The 22,296-nt window shown below is 39.8% G+C and overlaps 1 protein-coding gene across 1 annotated transcript; it reads right to left on the reverse strand.

The window, feature by feature from the left end:
* Positions 1–5,076: 5,076 nt before the first annotated feature.
* LOC308381638 (uncharacterized protein) lies at positions 5,077–11,333 on the reverse strand (the record flags this gene model as incomplete). Its single annotated transcript, XM_080859226.1, has 9 exons — positions 5,077–5,218; positions 5,552–5,646; positions 5,993–6,135; positions 6,384–6,587; positions 6,681–6,894; positions 7,553–7,676; positions 10,405–10,505; positions 10,592–10,734; positions 11,234–11,333. The coding sequence occupies 9 exons, from the start codon at positions 11,331–11,333 to the stop codon at positions 5,077–5,079; spliced, it is 1,266 nt and encodes a 421-aa protein (XP_080715352.1).
* Positions 11,334–22,296: the final 10,963 nt, after the last annotated feature.

Consider the following 22,296-nt stretch of genomic DNA (forward strand, 5'->3'; position numbering starts at 1 on the left):
AAATATTTAACAGCCAGCACACCTTATCATGAGCGATCAGAATAAAGTGTTCCCGCATGTCAGATCGACCTCTCTCCCTAGATGCTTCCATAATGATGATAAATCAATATGAACGTAATGACTGTCACAGTATGAGAAGAACCAAATGCAATGTTGGGCGCTGAAGTTTTTATGCTTTGACGGCCCTACAATTCAGTCTCGAGACGAGGCAACTGACTGGTTCGTGTGTGGCGCTGTGAACCACTCAGGTGGTTCATTCGGAGAAAGAAGCAATTGCTGTTTCGTGCGTAATATGTCACGTGATATTTCCGTACCAAAGCAACCTTCGAAGCAGTGGTTTAATGGTTGGTGTAGTTTATGGTTTGAAGCACGTTCTGGAGCTTCAGTGTCAGGCTGCCATCACTACTTTTCACTGTCTAATAAGGTGTTTGGCCCTGGTGTGGGGTGGACTCCCCCGCCACAATGTTTCGATCCGGGCTCCCCCACCATAGTGGCTGGACCCGGGAGGCCAAATTGCTTGAATTGAATTTAGCTGGCCCCTCATGTTCATGGAGGGAGACTTTTCTGGAGATGGCCATGAGAGAACTTTGCAGAGAGCTTTTGAACAGAAAGCATTGAGAAGGCGTTTGTGAGAAACCCTTACCTGTTGTGAGGTGGAGGGGAAACTGTGTCTAGCTGTGTGGACACCTTGTGCCTTGTTTTGTTTGCTCTGCTGAACTGTGATCAGTAATAATTGTGCTTAGTGAGAATCTAGACTATAGTTAACCTATGCGTAGTGAATTGTGCCTAGTGTGTGTCTGCGTAGTGAATTGTGCCTCATTTAAGTCTGTGTAGTGAATTGTACCTGATATTGGTCTGCATACTGAATTGAGCCTTGTTAAGTCTGCATGGTTAATCGTGCATAGTCTAATTCTGGGGATTCAGGCTCTGGGCTCTGTAAAGCGCCTAGAGGCAATTGTATTGTTATGGCGCTATATAAATAAAATTGAACTGAATTGAATTAGGTGAACTTTGCCTAGCTTGATTCTGCAAAGAAAGTTCTGCCTAGTTAAATGTAGCACTGTGAGTGCGTTGTGTCTGTGATTTATGTTTGCTTATTATGTGTGCAATGGTTTGGGGTTGATGTAGAGAATTCCCCCAGTAAATAAAAACAAAATATATTTTTATATGAAAGCCACCATCTCCTGCACCCTTCTTCCCAACAACAACACCCAGTCCAGTCGCAACCTCCCAAAACAACGTGGGGTGACAGCCCGGTCCCTCACAAACTGGGTAATATGGTCAGATGAGACCAGAATAGACGTTTTGGCAACAAACATCTGGTGGGTTTGGCATAGACAGAAAGATAGCCATACAGAAAAGTACCTCATACCCTCTGTGAAGTATGGTGACAGATGTTTGATGTTGTGGGGCTGTTTTTCTTTCAAAGGCCCTGGACATCTTGATAGGATACATGGTATCATGGACTCCATCAAATACCAGCAGATATTAAATGAAAACCTAACAGCCTCTGCCAGGAAGCTTCAAATGGGCCGTGGTTGGACTTTCCAGCAGGACAATGACCCAAAGCACACCTCACAATCTACGTCAAAATGGTTCACCTAACGCAGGATAAAGGTTTTGCCACGGCCATCACAGTCTCCCGATCTAAACCCCATAGAAAATCTGTGGGATGAGCTGAAGAGGAGATTCTACAAGCGTTGACCTCAGAATCTGAAGGATCTGGAGAGATATTGTATGTAGGAACGGTCTCGTTTTTTACATCTCGTTTTGCTTATTTTTACTAAAGGGTGCCAATAATTCTGGAGGGCACTGTATATGTAAAGGATAATGTATAGTTTGGTGGTCATTATCGAAAGATAAATCCAGACGGGACGAACAGGACATCAACAGGCAGTGGAGGATTCATTTGAAATTATAAAACATTCTTTTTATTTATTTTTATGTCTGCTTGAAATGTGGAAACATTTATTCTGAGATTTAAAATATTAAATGATAATTGTGGAGTGGAGTGGAGTGGAGTGGAGTGGAGTGGAGAGGCGAGGCAGTCTGCGTCTGCGTCTGGCATCACATATTGGACTAGGGTGTTCTCTTGCATATCCATTGCGATTCAGAGTCACAGCTCACATCATTCCAGGATTCCAGAGATGGAGAATGGGGCCAACTCTCAACACAGTTCTCGTTGTTCCCATTGTTGTTGGGCTCTCCAGTTTGCCAGAACCTTTGGACAGCAGCGGAGCAGAAGGAGGTCATCTCATGAATTCATTGCAAGTGTGTTTGTAAATATGACCTCTCCTTCTAAATCCGGTTCATACTGTAACTCACCCAGTGGTCAGTGGCATACCATCTACCCATTTCCAGACCCTCTTTTTGTCGCTGCAGCTGAGACCAATCCAAGCTGTCACAGAGAGTGCTTTCACAAATTCCTTTAAAAGAAGATATTGATATGAGACGAAATCCAATTCAAAATAAAATTTTGAATGTCAAGTGTTTATTGTATGATGCCGGCCACCTGCTCCTCTTGGCTGTTTATAACAATCAGTTCTGCCTCCCTCTGGTGGCAGTCCTCCTTGCTGGCAGTCCAGTTTCTGTGTGACGCTGAAATATAGTAACAGCTGGAACCAAAAGACAGCCAGCCTTCTGGACAAGATCTCCCTACAATAAAACAGGTATTCATAGATTGATATGTTTATGTGTAAATGTATATTAACACATCTACACGTCATAAGATTTACATAGATGTACACTTACATTTAAAAGTAATTTACACAGAAGCTTTTTGAGACAAGTTTCAAAACTCACCAACAAGACGCAGATAGATGTTGAGAGTCACTTGCAGAACACATAGTAGCCCAAAACTCACTGCAACCAGACTGTACAATCTGTACTCTGAGAATTACATGTAATTATTATATGTAATATTGTATGAGGCATGACTACACATCCTAGCTTTACATTTTTTGTTTTATTGAAAACTATTCAGTAGTGTACATTTCATTCTAGGATACCAGGTTTTTTTTTTTATAGGAAACTATAAATAGTCTGGTCAGAACTAGAAGATGACAGGAGATTATGCTATTGCAACTTAAAAGCAAAAACAATTAACTTTACGGCCAAACTAGCCCTGGACCAACGCTGATATCTCCTTTAAAGTCTCTTCAGTTTTACCTTTGTATCGTCTGTCATCCGTCCGCACTGGAGTCTGAGTATGCTGGCCCTGATTGGAGTTCTGATAGATGTTCATGTCCACAGTAACCTCCATGCTGCCTGTCTACTGTGATTTTGCTCTGGTTTCTCTTATTGACTAGTCCTAGGTTTGACACTATTGCAAAAAACAGGAAATGACAGGAGTGGGAGGAAGCAGAAGTCAGTTCAGAGTTATTCCTAGAGTGATGTCATACCTCCCCTACAACGCTGAAGAAATATTGTATTGGATTTACTCTTTCCATTGGTATCTGAGAAACAACACCATGTCCCATATTCCATTGGTATCTGAGAAACAACACCATGTCCCATATTCCATTGGTATCTGAGAAACAACACCATGTCCTATATTCCATTGGTATCTGAGAAAAGCAACATTATAGGTACAGTCCTCAATTTGGCGAATATTTGAGATCACCAATCAAATGACAACCCTCTTCCCGTTCTCCTGAAACAAGGTGCTGATTCGATGGAAATCAGTGGAAGGCGTGTTTATTTCCTTTTTACAGCAAAAACTGTACACGAACACCAGAGTTTTTCTAAGTGTTTCTAAGTCACTAGACATACAGACACGAGGAGAATATCTTTTAATTCAACAAAAAGTGTAATTGATTATAATCAAGGACTACAACTTTAACAACACACAAATAAAAACTGTTAGAAACACTAGTAGCTAAGCTTGATTATTTATAATGTTTATGCAAAGGCTGATAGGAATCCATTTAATAAGAAAGCGCTGGCAGCAAGGTTCTCCAGAGGTTCCATGCGAACATTTGCGTTCATGATTGTCACACACTCCATTTCAGAGAGAGAAAACTTCATGATTTCACAATCAAGACATTTACAGAAGTAACACTTTGCAAAGTCACACTTACACAACACTTTTGCCAAATGTTGTTATACCAAACCTCCAGAGTGATAAGACACAGTTTGAACTTTTTAGTGTTAAAGTAATTGAACATGTTTCACATGAGATACAGTATATACCTGCGCATTTAGAGCACATTTTAAGCAATTTGATGCATCCACAGCATCAAAAGCATCAACATTAGCTTTAACGTCACCACAAAGAGACAGAAAAAAAAAGTACATTTTTATGTTACTATAACAAAACAGGCCTTTCCCTTGCTAAACAAGTTCCCATGAGTTACTTTGTGACTCATGTCTCTTAAACTTCAGTCGAGTACAAGTTTCCCTCTTGGGTGATTCACACACTTTGGTAATTTATGAAAGTATTTTGGTGTAAATATGTACATGGGATGTCAATTGTTGAATGTCAAAGCCTTAAACAAAAAATAAAACATACAAATGTGTTTATCTTGCGCCCAGAAGTTACTGTCTTTTATGTATGAAATGTTTAATATCTTGCGCCCAAAAAAGTACATTTTTATGTTACTATGATATGCAATTCAAGGAATGGCTTGTGAAGGCATGAAATCAAACTTTCTCCCGGAATATAATATGAAAAGCAATTTCAAATATTCACAAGGTGAGGCTATGAAAAGCAACTTCACATATATTCAGCACAAGGTAAGGCTATGAAAAGTAGCTTCACATATTCAGCACAAAGTAGGGCTATGAAAAAGTATTTTCAAATATTAATTTAAAACTCCATCATAGTTTGGGTTGATGGCTTGTGAACTCTTTCTTACTTTGATTTCTTACACAAGATTAACTTATACTGGTTGCTGAGTTAGACTAAACCACAGATGCCTCTAAGACACATACTTACTATACCACAATGGCTGACAGGGAACACTAACATTACGTTTTACAGCATCTGTTATTTCCAATGTATGTAGATACATTCACTTTAACCAAATAAGTGTTCAAAAAACATGAGCTCATTTGTGAAAGGGAAATAGCAAAAGGCTACTGAATCTTTTTCTCACAAGACCAAAGTTGTGACCTAGAGCACAAATCGTCGTTCCAGTTGTTGAGAAACTGTCGAGGCCTGATCTCAGCACAGTCTTCATTTCCCGCATAGCTATTTGGCTGACCACTATCCCAAAACCTAAAACAAGATGAACACACATTTACATTTACATTTTCATTTAGTCATTTAGCAGACGCTTTTGTCCAAAGCGACGTACAAGGGAGAGAACAATCAAGGTAAGAGCATTAAAAACCTGGTGTAACAATACTCCTTTTTTTCCCCAAAAGAATTGAAAACGACATCGAAAGAATAAAAAGAAGTGCGGGCTTGTTACTGCTTAAGTGCAGGTTAAGCCAAGGTGCCAGTTAGGTTAACACACCACAGAGTCTCAGCAGACAGTCTACAACATCAGCAAACTAAAATGATTATTCTACTGGATATTGTTCTTTAACTCAAATCAGTCATCCTCACCCGTCAGTCAGGGGCCTGCCGTCTACCCACTTCCACTTCCCATCATGGTCCGTCAGCCCTATCCAGAATTCCTTTTGGAGGTCAGAGAGGAACTCCTACATGACAAACAAATGTGTCCTAAACTGCACAAGCTGTTCGACAAGGATAGAGGGCTGGTTTAGGACTAGAATTAACCAGAGAGATTATGTCAAGAATAAACTCTGCAATGTGAGTAGCTAAGCAGGAACTAGAATGAGTTTTCCAGTCAAAGATGTCTTATCAGTTCAAAACACTGCTGCAAATATCTTCCTTTATAAAGTGGGTATACACTTTATTTGGGAGATCAGTCAGCTGCAACTTAGTTTTGTTACGGCAAGGTATAAAGTACAGACACATTGCAAGACAAAGGCCAACACAGCTCTTGTTTTGGTTAGCTGTTGCATCATTAAAATGACAATTCACCTGTTCATTTTTATTGTTTACGATCACTAGGTCTGCTCCTCTCTTTCGGCAGTCCTCTCTAGCCTTATCCCATGATTTCTTTTCATCAGACACGTAGTATAAAGAAGACTGGAAATAGGTCCATCCCTCCTGTAGATGTTTCTCTGAGTCAAATGGAAATAGAAGAGCACAATTAATATTGCTTTTCATTTTATTCTCAATTGATTTAAATACTCTAAACTGTCAAGACAGCTTCTGTAAACAAAATGTCCACATATAGTGTTCCTTTTGTAATTCACTCAAATAAACATGATTTATCAATTGTCAATGATCACAACATGCATTAGGGCTGTGGAGGGAATCATTGAAATGTCAGGCATTTCAGCTTCAATATAACCAACTGTAAACTCACCGAGATAAGAGATTTGGCTTTTCACTTTATTGTTCTCCTCCTGCAAAGTCTTGAGATTAGTCTGCAGCAGGTCTCTCCCAGAGGTCAAGTTTCTGAAGGTGTAATTTAAATGCGATCTCTCCACTGACAAAACTAAAATGACAGTCAGCAAGAGCACACACACCAGCCCCAGGGCTCTTGTGACCACCCTGTGATCCAAATCTCCTGTACGGAAAATACAGATTCACTGATTTTTCTCAACACAAAAGACAAATTGATTTATGTGTGAATGTGTATGAGTAAATTACGATTGATTACCAGTGTGACAGATCCCAAGGATTTGCATCCTTATTCTTGACCAGGTAAAATTACTTGTATACTTAGATACATCCTCCTCTGCGTCCTTATTATCTAAAAAGGTGTCATCCAGTATAGCAGAATTCCCACTTAAAGTATCCATGGACACCTTATGACATGTATTAGCTGGACCTGTGTAGTGGCTCTCCTGTGCTCTGTCTTCTAATAGGAAATCCTGACAGGACAATTAAAAATGCAGAGTATGCATTGCCACTGCACACAAACTGTGATCTCCAGGTGTTTCCACAAGAATAACACTACTATGAACTAAGCCTCAATGCCCATGCAATATGATACAATTCATTAGAATGCTGAGATGACAAGTCTGATTTCAGGAAATGGGTTGGATGGTTGTTCAACAGATCCCATGACATTCTCTTGGATGGCAATTGTGCTTATATCATGACATTGTGTGAGAATGCAGCAGGGGTCGTCTTTGCTGAAACAATGCTTGAAGTGAAGCCAGAATGTTGGGCCCCTCCTTCATTTAAAACATACACCACATTGTGATCTGGCAGAAATCATTTTGCCTATTTTCATAAAGCTGTTGCCATTTTTAGATGCTTCCGGCATCTCTATAAGAGGGTATGTCCGTCCGTCGGTCGGTCTGTCGGTCTGTCGGTCTGTCGGTCGGTCGGTCGGTCTGAAACGCCTGTCTGAAACGCATTCTTTCAATTGTAATTCCCTCCTGTGTCCACAAGGTGGCAGAGTTGAGTTGACGCATCTTGTTGTCCGCTCGGACTTGTTTTTCCTCATTTTGATCTTTAACACAATGCTATTAGCTGTAACTGTAGAACATACACTATATGGAAAAAAGTATATGGACACCGTACCATAACACCAACAGGGACTGATGACAATTGTGACGACTCCGCCTCTTTTGGGTGCTTGGCTGGCTGCTCGTCTTGGTCTGTGTTTTGTGTTGCAGATGTTGTTTTGGGACCGGTGCTCCCAGTACTACAAAAGCACAATCCACAGGTGCCAAAGAGAGTCTGACAGAGCTGGAGACAGAGATCCAGAGAGAGAGAGAGAGATCCAGAGAGAGAGAGAGAGAGAGAGAGATCCAGAGAGAGAGAGAGAGAGAGAGAGAGAGAGAGAGAGAGAGGAAACCTTGCTCCCCATGCTTGTGTAGTTGTTAATAAATTAACACTGTTTTGGCTTTTAAACTGTTTTGGCTTTTATTTGTCATGTCTATGAGCCGGACGGGACAAATTGGGGGCTCGTCTGTTTTTGAATTCGGAGATGTTAACCTAGTTGTCTTCGTTGTGGCTGGTGTTATTGATTGTAGGGGTTTCCCGGGCGGTTTTGAGTGCAGGGACCGATCAGTGACAGGGTTGCATGGATTTGTAAAACTGTTTGACCAAGGGAAGGTAAGTTAACATGCTGGTTAATGGTGTTTGCGCTAATGCTAGTTTCCCCTGTTAGGCACAGCAGCGTGGCTCCTTTCAGTTTCGCTGGGTTTGTTTATTTGTGTAGTGTTGGGGTGAAAGTGGTTAGAGTTTTTGTCTCGGGAGCATGTCTGTGGTTATGGGGTTGTTGCCAGTAACTGGTTGCTTCCTCATGCCAGCAGTCACTAGTGCATAAATACCCACCGCAAGTGACCTCATTAAGACCTGGGTTTCAGTAAGGTACTTTGCATTGGTCTGGGGGGTTTTAAGAAAAGGAGAAAAAAAAGGGGGGGGGAGTGTGCATCGCAGTGGACCCTGCGTTGCCGGTGGAAGGAGTTATCCCCCTCTGTCAGTGGCATTGACGGAGAGGTAAGAGCCGTACATTTGTGACTCAGGCATGTTAGTGTGTAAGTGAATGTCTGTGCAGTGTCTGTGCATCAGGCCTGCTGGGGTGTAAGAGAATCTGTGTATCAGGCAAGGAGGTAAGTGTCTGTGCATCAGGAATGTCGGTGTGAAAGGTAGTGTCTGTGATTCAGGCAGGTTAGATTGACTCGGGCCTGTTGCGTTGTGCCTGTGTCTGGGTGGCTTTGTGTCATTTTAAACTTTTGTGGTATTAACAATAATAATAATAATAATTCCTCTCCTCTTCCTTATGCGGTGTACTAACAGGATCCTGGTGGTGAGGTTGAGGGGAAGTAGTAGCCTGGATACCAGCCTGAACTCAAAATGTTTGGTCTGGGAGATTCAGTCCGGACTTGAGCTAGTTGGGAGAGATTGAAGTTTTCGAAAAGTTGAGAAAGCAATCTAAACCAATCAAATTGTAAGGGCGGGCTTTATACGATGATGGACAGATGACCAACCAACGCTTGAATTGATTAGATAGATAGAATACACATCGAACAAAGATGGCGCCGTCTCGGGAGCTTAGTGGGACATATTTTATATGATTTAAGCTATCTACACGACTTTTTTTATGTCTACATTGACTCAGTTAGTTGTGTATGTGCAACATGAATGTTGCCGAGGATTGTAGGTCTTAACTGAAGCACTCTAGACCATTATTGATAGGTTATGCTAACGCGTAGACAAAAAAAACATTGAAACAAATGGAAGCTTCTAGCCTTGAGTGCTAATTAAGTAACGTGAGCAGGCATATCTCAACAGATATTGACAGCGCATTCATTTTGAAAGAGGAACAGAGAAACGCGATCAAGGCATTTGTCGATTGAAAAGATGTTTTTGCCGTCCTTCCTACAGGATCAGGTAAAAGTTTAATCTATCAGATGGTAATACTACAATTGGTTCTAGGTATCCAATTCAGCGAAGAGGCATTTTCTTTCCTGGTTCGTTGAAACACGCCCCATAATCACAGCCCAATGGTTCAGTATCAGACTCATATTCTGACTAGAATTATGAGTATGACATCGTTAGGCTAGGGGAGTAGTGCTTGTAGGTGGTATGTTCTTTTTAAAAATGGATTGTTTGTGGTTCCTATCCCTAAATCCCTAATTTAACCACTGATAACTAGAACCTAATTATGGTTGGTTTATTAAATTACTGGTACCCCTGTATCATTTGCGAATAATTTGTCATTTGCCTTCATCTGGACTCAAAAGCACAGAGGGTTGAATATTTACAAACTTAGTAGTACATTTCAGTTTTAAATTCATTTATGTTTAACGTTACAGAAATAAAATATTTCGCCTTGGTAAATGTACTTCAGCAAAATAAAAGTACTGATTGTGAAAATATGTGTAAGTATCTTTTGTAAATGTGAAAATAGGGATGAATTTCTGAACACTTTTCACTGTATTACCAGTCCACTTGGTGAGAATGAGTTTGGTAGTTTGATTATGCCCTTCAGTAGTAAGTAACTGCAGAAAAGATACAAGAGACACAACAGAATTTTAAATCAAACAATCAAAATTATGAAACTTTTTTTTTCATTTATTTTTATGTTTGCCTAAAATGTGGAAACATTTATTCTGAGATTTAAAATATTAGAGTAGAGCACAAAGGCACTCATGATGTATGCGTCTGGCATCACATATTGGACTAGGGTGTTCTCTTGCATATCGAGTGAGATTCATAGTCACAGCTCGCATCATTCCAAGATTCCAGAGATGGAGAACGGGACCAAATCTCAGCACAGTTCTCTTTGTTCCCCTTGTTGTTGGGCTCTCCATTCGACCAGAACCTTTGGACAGCAGCGGAGCAGACGGAGGTCATCTCATGAATTCATTGCAAGTGTGTTTGTAAATATGATCTCTCAGTTCTAAATCCTGTTCATAACTCACCTAGTGGTCAGTGGCATACCATCTACCCATTTCCAGACCTTCTCTTCGTCGCTGCGGCTGAGACCAATCCAAGCTCTCACAGAGAGTGCTTTCACGAATTCCTTTAAAAGAAGATAGTGATATGAGTCGAAATCCAATTAAAAATCTAATTTTGAATGTCAAGTGTTTATTGTATGATGCCGGCCACCTGCTCCTCTTGGCTGTTTATAACAATCAGTTCTGCCTCCCTCTGCTGGCAGTCCTCCTTGCTGGCAGTCCAGTTTCTGTGTGACGCTGAAATATAGTAACAGCTGGAACCAAAAGACAGCCAGCCTTCTGGACAAGATCTCCCTACAATAAAACAGGTATTCATAGATTGATATGTTTATGAAAGTGTATATTAACGCATATACACATCATTAGATGTACATTTAGATGCGTTCACTTACATTTAAAAGTAATTTACTCAGAAGCTTTTTGAGACAAGTTTCAAAACTCACCGACATGATGCAGGAAGATGTTGAGAGTCACTTGCAGAATACAGAGTAGCCCAAAACTCACTGCAACCAGACTGTACAATCTGTACTCTGAGAATTACATGTAATTACTATATGTAATATTGTATGAGGCATGACTACACACATCCTATTTTTTAATGTTTTGTTTTATTGAAAACTATTCAGTAGTGTTCATTTCAGCTTTTTTATATGAAACTATATATAGTCTGGTCAGAACTGTAAGATGAGAGGAGTTTATGCAATTGCAACTTATAAGCAAAAACAATTAACTTTACGGCCAAACTAGCCCTGGACCAACGCTGATATCTCCTTTAAAGTCTCTTCAGTTTTACCTTTGTATCGCCTGTCATCCGTCCGCACTGGGGTCTGAGTCTGAGTATGCTGGCCCTGATCGGAGTTCTGATAGATGTTCATGTCCACAGTAACCTCCATGCTGCCTGTCTACTGTGTTTTTGCTCTGGTTCCTCTAATTGACTAGTCCTAGGTTTGACACCATTGCCAAAAACAGGAAATGAGAGGAATGGGAAGAAACAGAAGTCAGTTCGAAACCATTCCTTGAGTGATGTACTACTTCCCCTACTGAAGACACTGAAGAATTGCTGTAATGGATTTACGCTTGTCATTGTTATCTGAGAAACACCCCCATGTCCCATATTCCATTGGAGAATAGCAACCTTATAGGTTCAGTCTAGTCTGGGAAGTCCCGCCCCTATTCTTTCGGCCAATTTGATTTTGCCTCTGAAGTGGGTCTGGCAAACTTTGGACAGCAGTTCATTTCAACATTTCCAGAATCTCTGGAACCAATCACAAACTGGCTTTTGGCTACCTGGCGTGCCATTGGCGGATTTAAAATAACCACGTCTACGTAACAAAAGCGAAAGCAAAGAGAAAAGCACAGCAAAACTATATACTGCTCTCGCGGCTGTCTTGGATTTCAAAGGCAAGTTTTTTTTGATAATAGAACAGAAACCTGCTCTGGAACAATTCATATCAGAAAAAATATGTGTTTGCATTATTACCGATCGTTGTATCGTTGTATACATGTAGTATCGTTGGTCTGATTGGTTAAAGGGGTGTCCAATTACGTGACTGGAATGGACCTCCATTTAGTACTTCGCCAGACTAACTGAGCAAATGAAATGCAGTGAAGGGGCGGGGAATTCCCAGACAAGGTTCAGTCCTCAATTTGGTGAATATGTGAGATCACCAATCAAATGACAACCTTATTCCCGTTCTCCTGAAACAAGGTTCTGATTCGATGGAATAGTGGAAGGCGTGTTTATTTCCTTTTTACAGCAAAAACTGTACACGAACACCAGAGTTTTTCTAAGTGTTTCTAAGTCACTGGACAGACAGACACAAGGAGAATATCTTTTAATTCAACAAAAAGTGTTATCGATTATAATCAAGGACTGCACTTTTAACAACACCCCATTCCAGGTTAAGAATACTTATGGAGGCTGCGTTGGAAATTGTTAATCAAACTTTTGTCAGCATTTTGAGCGGAGATTGAATCTGCATTTGTACCACCTGTACATTCAATCTCCGCTCAAAAGGCTGACAAAAGAACTATTTATTCGTGCAAGTCAGGCTGGTCCTCACAGCGGAAGGACAGTTTAACCGCACCGTTTTATCAATGTTAATATTAAAGTCACCCAGTGCAACTTTATATAAACATTCAATGAAAAATTCAATTTCTAGTCTTTTTTACACGTAGTAAGTTTCAATAACTACCATTACATATCGACATTCAAGGAGCAAATATGAGACGCCATTGTTTGGTGAGAACTGATAGAAAATCGAAAAAGTTGCACTGGGGGCCTTTAATATTGAGTAATTATATTCGAGATGCAACACAAATCTCCTCAGAACGACCTGAGCTTTCATTGATAAACCAATGCGGTTGTCTGCCTCTCCCGAGGCCCCGCGGTCTACTGTTACTCGTTCAAACGGGAAGACAAATCAATGAATAGCCTACACCTGTGTAGGTCCTCAACATAGAAGATATTTTAATACAATGAAAGCCATGAATACCGAAAATGGAATGTTATGCTCAAAAATCATCGCCGAGAAGCCAAGAAGCCAAGAAGGCTTGTGATCAAAACAGAACGAGGATTCGGCTGTAGGAGTCTTGAAACAAACTATTGAGAACATATTCGCTAACAGGCATTGCACGCGTGACGCATAGATGACGTATGATGATGGGTTTTTGTTTTCATCGCAGACTTTCTTTTGCCTTAGGCGCTCGGGATTTTTCATAAGCGCTCGGCAAAACGGCTTAGGCGTGCGCCCAAATGTTCTCTATGCAGAAAAACTCTGGACATATGGTTTCCAGGATGAGCCTTTCAATTTCTCTGGAAGGACAGCCCATTCTCGGAAAGGGTGTGGCCAGTCCAGAATCTAAAAATCTGCGTTTCTTTCAGACAGAGAGCACCAACATGGCTGTGGTTAACAGATGTCTGAAGGTCCTCTTCATCGGAATAAACATCATACACATAGTAAGTTTCATTGTTCTCTAAACTACTTACATGCCCTTCAAATTAAATGTATAGCCTACACTGAAAATGGCATTGTTGTACTGATGCATTGCAATCTAGAATCTTGCCTAAGTCTTCTGTTGTTTCCTCTAGATTTTAGCTGGTGTGATTTTTACGCTAGCTATTATTCTGGGCACTTTCATAGATGCGTTTATGGTAAGGTAAATATACACATCCTATCATATTCTTTTTCAGTTTTTCACAAATGTCTTAACCACACATTACTCTATGCATATTCATTATATCCAGACGTTAGAGGTGCTGAATAACACAGAGTAATCCTTCAACACTTTTTAGGAACAAGATGGGGGGCGTGGACTGATGAGAAGCACCAATCTGGCTACTGGGTTCAGGTGTCTTGGTGGTGGCTAGCCTTGGTATCCATGGTGCCAGAAAAGAGAAGAAGTGGCCCCTGATCTCGGTGAGGATGATACATTCACATTTGCATATTGATATAGCATCATCATCATTATTATCATCCCAACAAATGGATTTTCTGCTACAAATGTGTATTCTTCATTGAAGATGTGAAATAAATATGCCCAATCTGTCGGTCAATCCTTGATATGTATCCCTTTTTAGTTAATTACAGCAAATGTGATTGGTCTGACCATAGTGCTAATGCGGGGGGCACAGTTTGCCAAAGCAAAAATACTGGTAAGTGTGTTTTGCTACTCAAAATGTATTCAATAGCCTCCTCTCATGCATACTGAAGCACATTAAATGGACCTACTATACTATTAATTTCTATGATATAAATATTGTCCAAGAATTGATATGTGTACATGACTTATTATGTCAAAAAGATTAATGGTACACAAGAATATGCTATGGTACAAATGTACAAATGATTGGAATGACGGAAGTACAGAGATATGTATGTTTGAAATTTAAAAATAACAAACGATTCTTACATTATATTTGGCCTTAAGCCTGCAGTGTTTTACAGACCAAATAATACACATTCTATGAGGTTCTGCCCTATGTAGCATTTTTAAAGCAAACTATAGTATCAAGGAATAGTGCAATATGAAAAGTATATTCATCTGAAGTATTTAGCTTCCTAACTTGTTTCATGTCAATTTACCAGATTGATTCATCTTTAAACTATATACATTTTTCTGTTTAAATAATTATTTTTAAATAATTATTTTTGTTCTATTATCTTTGAATGACAGTTTAGCCAGTCGAGTCCCATCGGAGCTTTGGATGTTGCATTGGCTGTCAGCTTTAGCCTTGCTGTCTTATGGGTAGGAAAAACTACATTATTGTCACAGCACCACATTCAAACTATTAAAGATTCTTAGAGAGAGCATGGTGGGAGGTGAAACTCCCTGCTTCAACAGTACATCAGTATAAAGACTACAACAATGAACATGAACAATTTGCAATTTTGTTTCATGGATGTTACTTCTTTTGGAAATCCTTTTCAGTTCACCACGATTATCCTGGCAGCCATGATCATGCATCAGCTTCACAGCCGGCAGCCTGCCATGTCAGATGTTGAGGATAAACCCCCAACATACTCTCAGATGTTGGGGGTAGACCCCAGGACACTCTCAGATGTTGACGATAATCCCCCAAAATACTCTCAGATGTACCCAATGAGCAGCAAGTCAGCAGAGAGCTGGACATAGTGAGCGGAGAGCTTGACACGTAGGATTCTACCAAATTACCACACAGCTAATGACACATATTAAAGAAATACATACGACTAACAATTAAGTCAAAATGTCTGTGATGTATCTGAAAAATCTCTGCCTCTCTCTCTGTCATGCACTCTCTCTCTCATACAACAAACACACACACACATAAGGGCACATATTAAAGAAATGCACATGACTAAGAATAAAGTAAAAATGTATTTATATCTGAAAAATATCTGTCTCTCTCTGTAATGCACACATACTCTCACTCTCTCTCTCTCGCATACACACACATTATGGCACATATTAAAGAAATACAGTACATATTACTAAGAATTAGGGCTGTGTGTGATTTATTTAAGTCTCCCTCTCTCTTCTCTCACTCTTTCAGACCCAATCATGGTACAGGGATGCTGCCCTTTGTGCCACAGCTCCCCCATACTATGTTTTTGATGCGTTTTGTCATTAATATATTACATCACCAGCAGCAGTAATTTAGTTTTATGTCCCCATCTTAAAATGCGATGAGATTTCTGTCCATGGTGATCACATATAATCATCAGGATATAGGTGTCCTGTGCGAGGGATCCCAGTGGGAGGTGAAGCAGCAGTGTGTGTGTGTAGCACCTTTGTATGGTAGAAGCGCAGCGTAGGATATTCCTGAGGGAGGCCAATGTGTGTGTGAGGTGCTTTGGTGGGCTTCCAAAAGAAGATGGCAGTGTGACGGAGTACCCTGAGTGTCTGAATGCCCCAACGATGAGCCTAGTGCTTTGGTTTTGTGGTGAAGGACCTGGGTTGGAGACCAGGGTTACACAGCCTGAAACAGTATTTCATTGTTTTAATTAAAAAAAAATAAAAAATTCAGCATGGGTTTCACTGGTAATTTCATGAATAATTGAAGTTTTTTTCTTTCAATCTCTTTTGTTTCGTGGTAGATTGTGGCTGGCTTGATAGCTGCATTCATTATTCTGCACACACACTATAGTTTCATTCCTGTCCACTAACACACATCCATACATCAGTTTCTCCAGAAATGTAATTTGCCAATAAAAACCACAACCATGTTAGCTGCAATCTTTTACAAGTTAAAGAAGTCAAACTGTTATACAACAATACAGAAAAACTCTAATGCATACATGTGTATACTCATACATACTTGTATATAGAAAAACTGTTCGCAACACAAGTAGCTAAGCTTGATTATTTCAAATGTTCATTCAAAGGCTGATGGGAATCCATTTAATAAGAAAGCGAGGTCCCATGCGAACATTTGCGTTCATGATGGTCACACACTCCATTTTAGAGAGAGAGAACGTCATGATTTCACAATCAAGACATTTACAGAAGTAACATTTGCAAAGTCACACTTACACAACACTGTTGCCAAATGTTCTTAAACCAAAGCTCCAGAGTAATTAGACCCAGTGTTAACTTTTTAGTCTTTAGTAATTGAACATGTTTCACATAGGAGATAGACAGTATATACCTGCGCATTCAGAGCACATTTTAAGCAATTGAATGCATCCACAGCATCAAACGCATCAACATTAGCTTTAACATCACCACAAAGAGAAAGAAACAAAAAAATACATTTTTATGTTACTTTGATATGCAATTAAAGGTATGGCTTGTGAAGGCATGAACAAACTTTGTCCCTCAAAATAGTAAATATAATTTATCAGGACATCATTCATCTACCTAGGTATTCCGCTCAGGTCAGGGGTCAAGTTCTGCTCTCCTGGTTCAATTCATCTGACATCTTTACATGAGCTAAGCCTCATCATCAATGGTCATTAATTGAATTATGAGTATGACATGAAGCAAATTAAAATTATATTCACCACAGGGTGAGGCTATGAAAAGAAACTTCACACATTCACCACAAGGTGGGGCTATGAAAAGTAACTTCACATATTCAACACAGGTTGAGGCTGTGAAAGCAACTTCACATATTCACCACAAGGTGGGGCTATGAACAGTAACTTCACATATTTTTTTGAAACTCCGGCATGGTTTAGGTTGATTTGGAACTCTTTTTTTTTTTTTTTTTTTTTTACTTCTAACACAACTTTAACTTATACTTGTTGCTGAATTAGACTTAACCACATACTCATACACATACTTAGTATACCACAATGGCTGACAGGGAAAATATACTGTACATGAAGTTTTACAGCATCTGTTATTTCAAATGTATGTAGATACATTCACTTTAACCAAATTTAAGTTTAAAAAACATGAGCTCATTTGTGAAAGGGCAATAGCAAAAGGCTACTGAAACTTTTTCTCACAAGACCAATATCGTGTCCTACCGCACAAATCACTATTCCAGTTGGTGAGATGATTCTTGGCTCGAGGCGTGATCTCAGCACAGCCTTTATGTCCTGAAAGATCTGGATGACCAATATCCCAAAACCTAAAACAATATGAACACACCACAGAGTCTCAGCAGACAAACGAAGGGACCGGCATTTGAGATTTATAGTTCATAAGGATATGCCATAGTCAATAATTCAATGTATTTTATACCTAGTTATAATTTTTACTTTTATTTGTATTTTACTAGCATGTTAGCATTCCTGGGTGGATATTTATTTGGGTTGACCTGAGTGAGGTGTGATAAGAGCTCTCACCTTCCCCCCCAAAGTCAACACAAAGAGCCTTGTCTCCAGGGCCTATTTGAATAGACGGTAACACCCCTAAACTCAGTGTATTTAACAGACTGTCCTTCAATGGATACATTAGATATGCATAGGTGAAGGTGCTTATGCTTATGCTTAGGTGAAGCTCTGGGCGAGAGAAACTTCAAGTCTCTGTCTCACAGTGGCCGGCTCGGCTGCCATTGTTTAAGATTAAACCTGAATATTTTGACTTTGACAAATCTAAGACTGGATCTCATAATATATGGTATAAAATGAGTTACCATTACAATCTACAACATCATCTGAATGGAAATGATTGTTCTACAAAGGTAAAACTGAAGAGACTTTAAAGGAGAGATCAGCATTGGTCCAGGGCTAGTTTGGCCGTAAAGTTAATAGTTTTTGCTTTTAAGTTGCAATAGCATAATCTCCTGTCAGTCCAGTTCTGACCAGACTATTTATAGTTTCCTATAAAAAAAAAACTGGTATCCTATGAAATGTACACTACTGAATGTGTTACCATTACAATCTACACCATCATCTGAATGGAAATGATTGTTCTACTGGATATTGTTCTTTAACTCAAATCGGTTATCCTCACCCGTCAGTCAGGGGACTGCCGTCTACCCACTTCCACTTCCCATCATCGCACAGCAGCAACCCTATCCAGATTTCTTTCCAAAAGTCGGAGAGGAATTCCTACATGACAAACAAATGTGTCCTTAACTGCACAAGCTGATTGACAGGGATGCAGGCTGGTTTTGGAGAGATGATGTTAAGAATAAGCTCTGCAATGTGAGTAGCTAAACAGGAACTAGAATGTGTTCATCAGTTCAAAACACTTTGCTGCAAATATCTTCCTTTATAAAGTATACACTTTATTTGGGAGATCAGTTAGCTGCACCTTAATTTTGTTACGGCAAGATATAAAGTAGAGACAAAGTTTGCATCACAAAGGCCAACACTTGCCATCTGATAAAAAAAAAAAAAAAATGTACAGTACAGTATATACCGAAGCAGTTACAGGGAAAGAGCTTATCGGTTTGGGTAGCTGTTGCATCAATTAAATGACAATTCACCTGTTCATTTCTGTTGTTTACGATCGCCAAGTCTGCTCCCATCTTTTGGCAGTCCTCTCTAGCCTCCTTCCATGATTTCTTTTCAGTAGACACGTAATATAAAGAAGATTGGAAAGAGGTCCATCCCTCCTGTAGATGTTTCTCTGAGTCAAATGGAAATAGAAGAGGACAATTAATACTGCTTTTCATTTTATTCGCAATTTTGTGACATCGATTTAAGTACTCTAAACTGTCAAGACAGCTTCTGTAAACAAATTGTCCACATATAGTGTTCCTTTTGTAATTTACTCAAATGAACATGATTTATCAATTGTCAGTGATCACAACATGCATTAAGGCTGTGGAGGAAATAATTGAAATGGCATTTCAGCTTCAATATAACCAACTGTAAACTCACCGAGATAAGAGATTTTGCTTTTCACTTTATTGTTCTCCTCCTGCAAAGTCTTGAGATTAGTCTGCAGCAGGTCTCTCCCAGAGGTCAAGTTACTGAAGGCCACTGACAAAACTAAAATGACAGTCAGCAAGAGCACACACACCAGCCCCAGGGTTCTTGTGACCACCCTGTGATCCAAATCTCCTGTACGGAAAATACAGATTCACTGATTTTTCTCAACACAAAAGACACATTGGTTTTCAGTTTCAGTTTGTATATTTGTTGAAGAGGGACAGTGTACATTAATAAACATGAAAATGTAAATGCACCCAATTATAGCCAAAAGGCTAGTTTCCATTGGCAGTCCCCCTGCCAGAGTGTTAATGGCTAAACAACTTAAAAAGGCATTAACATATATATATATATATATATATATACACATATACATATAAATATATACAAACATAACATTGACAAGATAAAAATAAAATTAAAGATAAAAAATTTAATAAAATGTGCATGTGCATGTATGTGTGCATGTGTATGAGTAAATTACGATTGATTACCAGTGTGACGGATCCCAAGGATTTGCATCCTTATTCTTGACCAGGTAAAATGACTTGTATACTTATAGATAGATACATCCTCCTCTGCGTCCTTATTATCTAAAAAGGTGTCATCCAGTATAGCAGAATTCCCACTTAAAGTATCCATGGACACCTTATGACATGTATTAGCTGGACCTGTGCTCTGTCTTCTAATAGGAAATCCTGACAGGACAATTAAAAATGCAGAGTATGCATTGCCACTGCACACAAAATGTGATCTCCAGGTGTTTCCACAAGAATAACGCTACTATGAACTAAGCCTCAATGCCCACGCAATATGATACAATTCATTAGAATGCTGAGATGACAAGTCTGATTTCAGGAATGGTCAACAGATCCCATGACATTCTCTTGGATGGCAATTGTGCTTATATCATGACATTGTGTGAGAATGCAGCAGGGGTCGTCTTTGCTGAAACAATGCTTGAAGTGAAGCCAGAATGTTGGGCCCCTCCTTCATTTAAAACCTACACCACATTGTGATCTGGCAGAAATCATTTTGCCTATTTTCATGACGATGTTGCCATTTTTTGTCCTTATTTTGACACAATGCCATTAGCTGTAACTGTAGAACATACACTATATGGACAAAAGTATACGGACACCGGACCATAACACCAATAGGGAATGTGATGAGTTCATATTAAAAAACATATACTTTAATATGGAGTTGATCACCCTTTTACAACTTTAACAGCTTCTACTCTTCTTGAAGGCTTTCTACAAGATTTTGGAGTGTTTCTGTGGGAATTGCTGCCCATTCATTCTGAAAATCATTTACGAGGTCAGGCACTGATGTTGGACAAGAAGACCTGGCTTGCAATCTCCGTTCCAGTTCATCCCAAAGGTGCTCTATGGGGTTGAGGTCAGGACTTTGGGCGGGCCAGTCAAGCTCTTCCACACCAAACTCCTCTAACCATGTATTTGTAGTTCTTGCTTTGTGCACTGGGGCACAGTCACGTTGGAATAGAAAAGGGCCTTCACCAAACTGTTGCCACAAAGTTGAAAGCAAAGGATTGTACAAAATGTCTTTTTTCTGAAGCATTAAGATTGCCCTTTACTGGAGATAAGGGGCCTAGCCCAAACCCTGAAAAACAGCCCCATACCATTTACCCTCCTCCACCTAACTTTACAGTTGGCACAATACAGTCAGACAGGTAACTCTCTCCACAGCACACGTTTCCACTGCTCCACAGTCCAGTGTCTGTGAGCTTTACACCACTCCATCCAACACTTGGCATTGGACTTGGTGATGTGATGCTTGTATGCAGCTGCTCAGCCATGGAAACCCAGTCCATGAAGCTCCCGGCGCAGTTTTTTAGCTTACATTAATGCCAGTGGAAGCTTGGAACCTATGTTGGCCACTTTTACACAGCATGTGACTACACAGCAGTTATTGTCCCTGCTGTGGTTTTATGTGGTCTTGCGCTTTGTGGCCGAGGTGCTGTTGTTCCTCAATGCTTCCACTTTCTAATATCACTTACGGTTGACCGTGGAATATCCAGCAGGGATGAAATTTCACAAACCGTCTTACTCCAAAGGTGGCATCCTATCACAGTACCAGGCTTGAAGTCACTGAGCTTTTCAGAACGACCCATTTAGTATCACAAATGTTGGCAAATAGAGACTACATGGCTAGGTGCTTGATTTTATACACCTGTGGCAACGGGTCTTATTGAAACACCTTATTTCAATAATTAATAGGTGTGGCCAAATACTTTTGTCCATGTAGTGTATGAATGAATGGAGAGATCATGTTTCGCATATGTGAACCATTATAGGCGACAATCAGGTCTGGCTGTCAGACATGCACATAGCTGTCCATCCAGTATTGTTAAGCACATAGGGAGATGTGTGTATCTTAGATACAATGATACACTCACATCACTCTCACAAGATGTACACAAAACACTCAACTTCAAGATATCCCACTTCGTCAGCGTTTCATGGTTCCGTAATGCACTCCAAGCAGCAGAAGTGAGTTTTGTAACCTGCATACTGTTGCCTTAAAGACACAAATTTGCTCAAAACAATTGTTACATGATCCTCCAAGTTCAGGGGCCATCTTACCCGCCAATCAAATGACCACCCAGCAGACATTGCAGTCTGTACCAATGTGAAATGCCATCTCATGATTTTACAACATGAATTACTTGTAAGGAGAGAATGTACCAAATTTGTGCCCCACACAACACATAACCAAAAACAAATAGAATTGGAATGGAATTCTTTTCATTTATTGATACAGCCAGCAGATATCTACCTGTGTCTTGTGAGCCACCCAGCATTTTAGGGTCAAAGTTTAGCAATAATATGGAGACAAAAAAATGCCTGCAATCTCTATGAAATTCGCAAACTGTATGCAGAATTTAAATAGCTAAAGAGAAGGTGGTCACCTAAAACCAAACTAGTAACTGCAGCGTGTTGATAAAAAGTGAATTGTTCATAAATCCACACAAACAAGGATCAATGTACAAATGATATAGTTTAAAAAAGGACAGGAGATG

This window comes from Sprattus sprattus, assembly GCF_963457725.1.
Source record: "Sprattus sprattus genome assembly, chromosome: 20".
Lineage (NCBI taxonomy): Eukaryota > Metazoa > Chordata > Actinopteri > Clupeiformes > Clupeidae > Sprattus > Sprattus sprattus.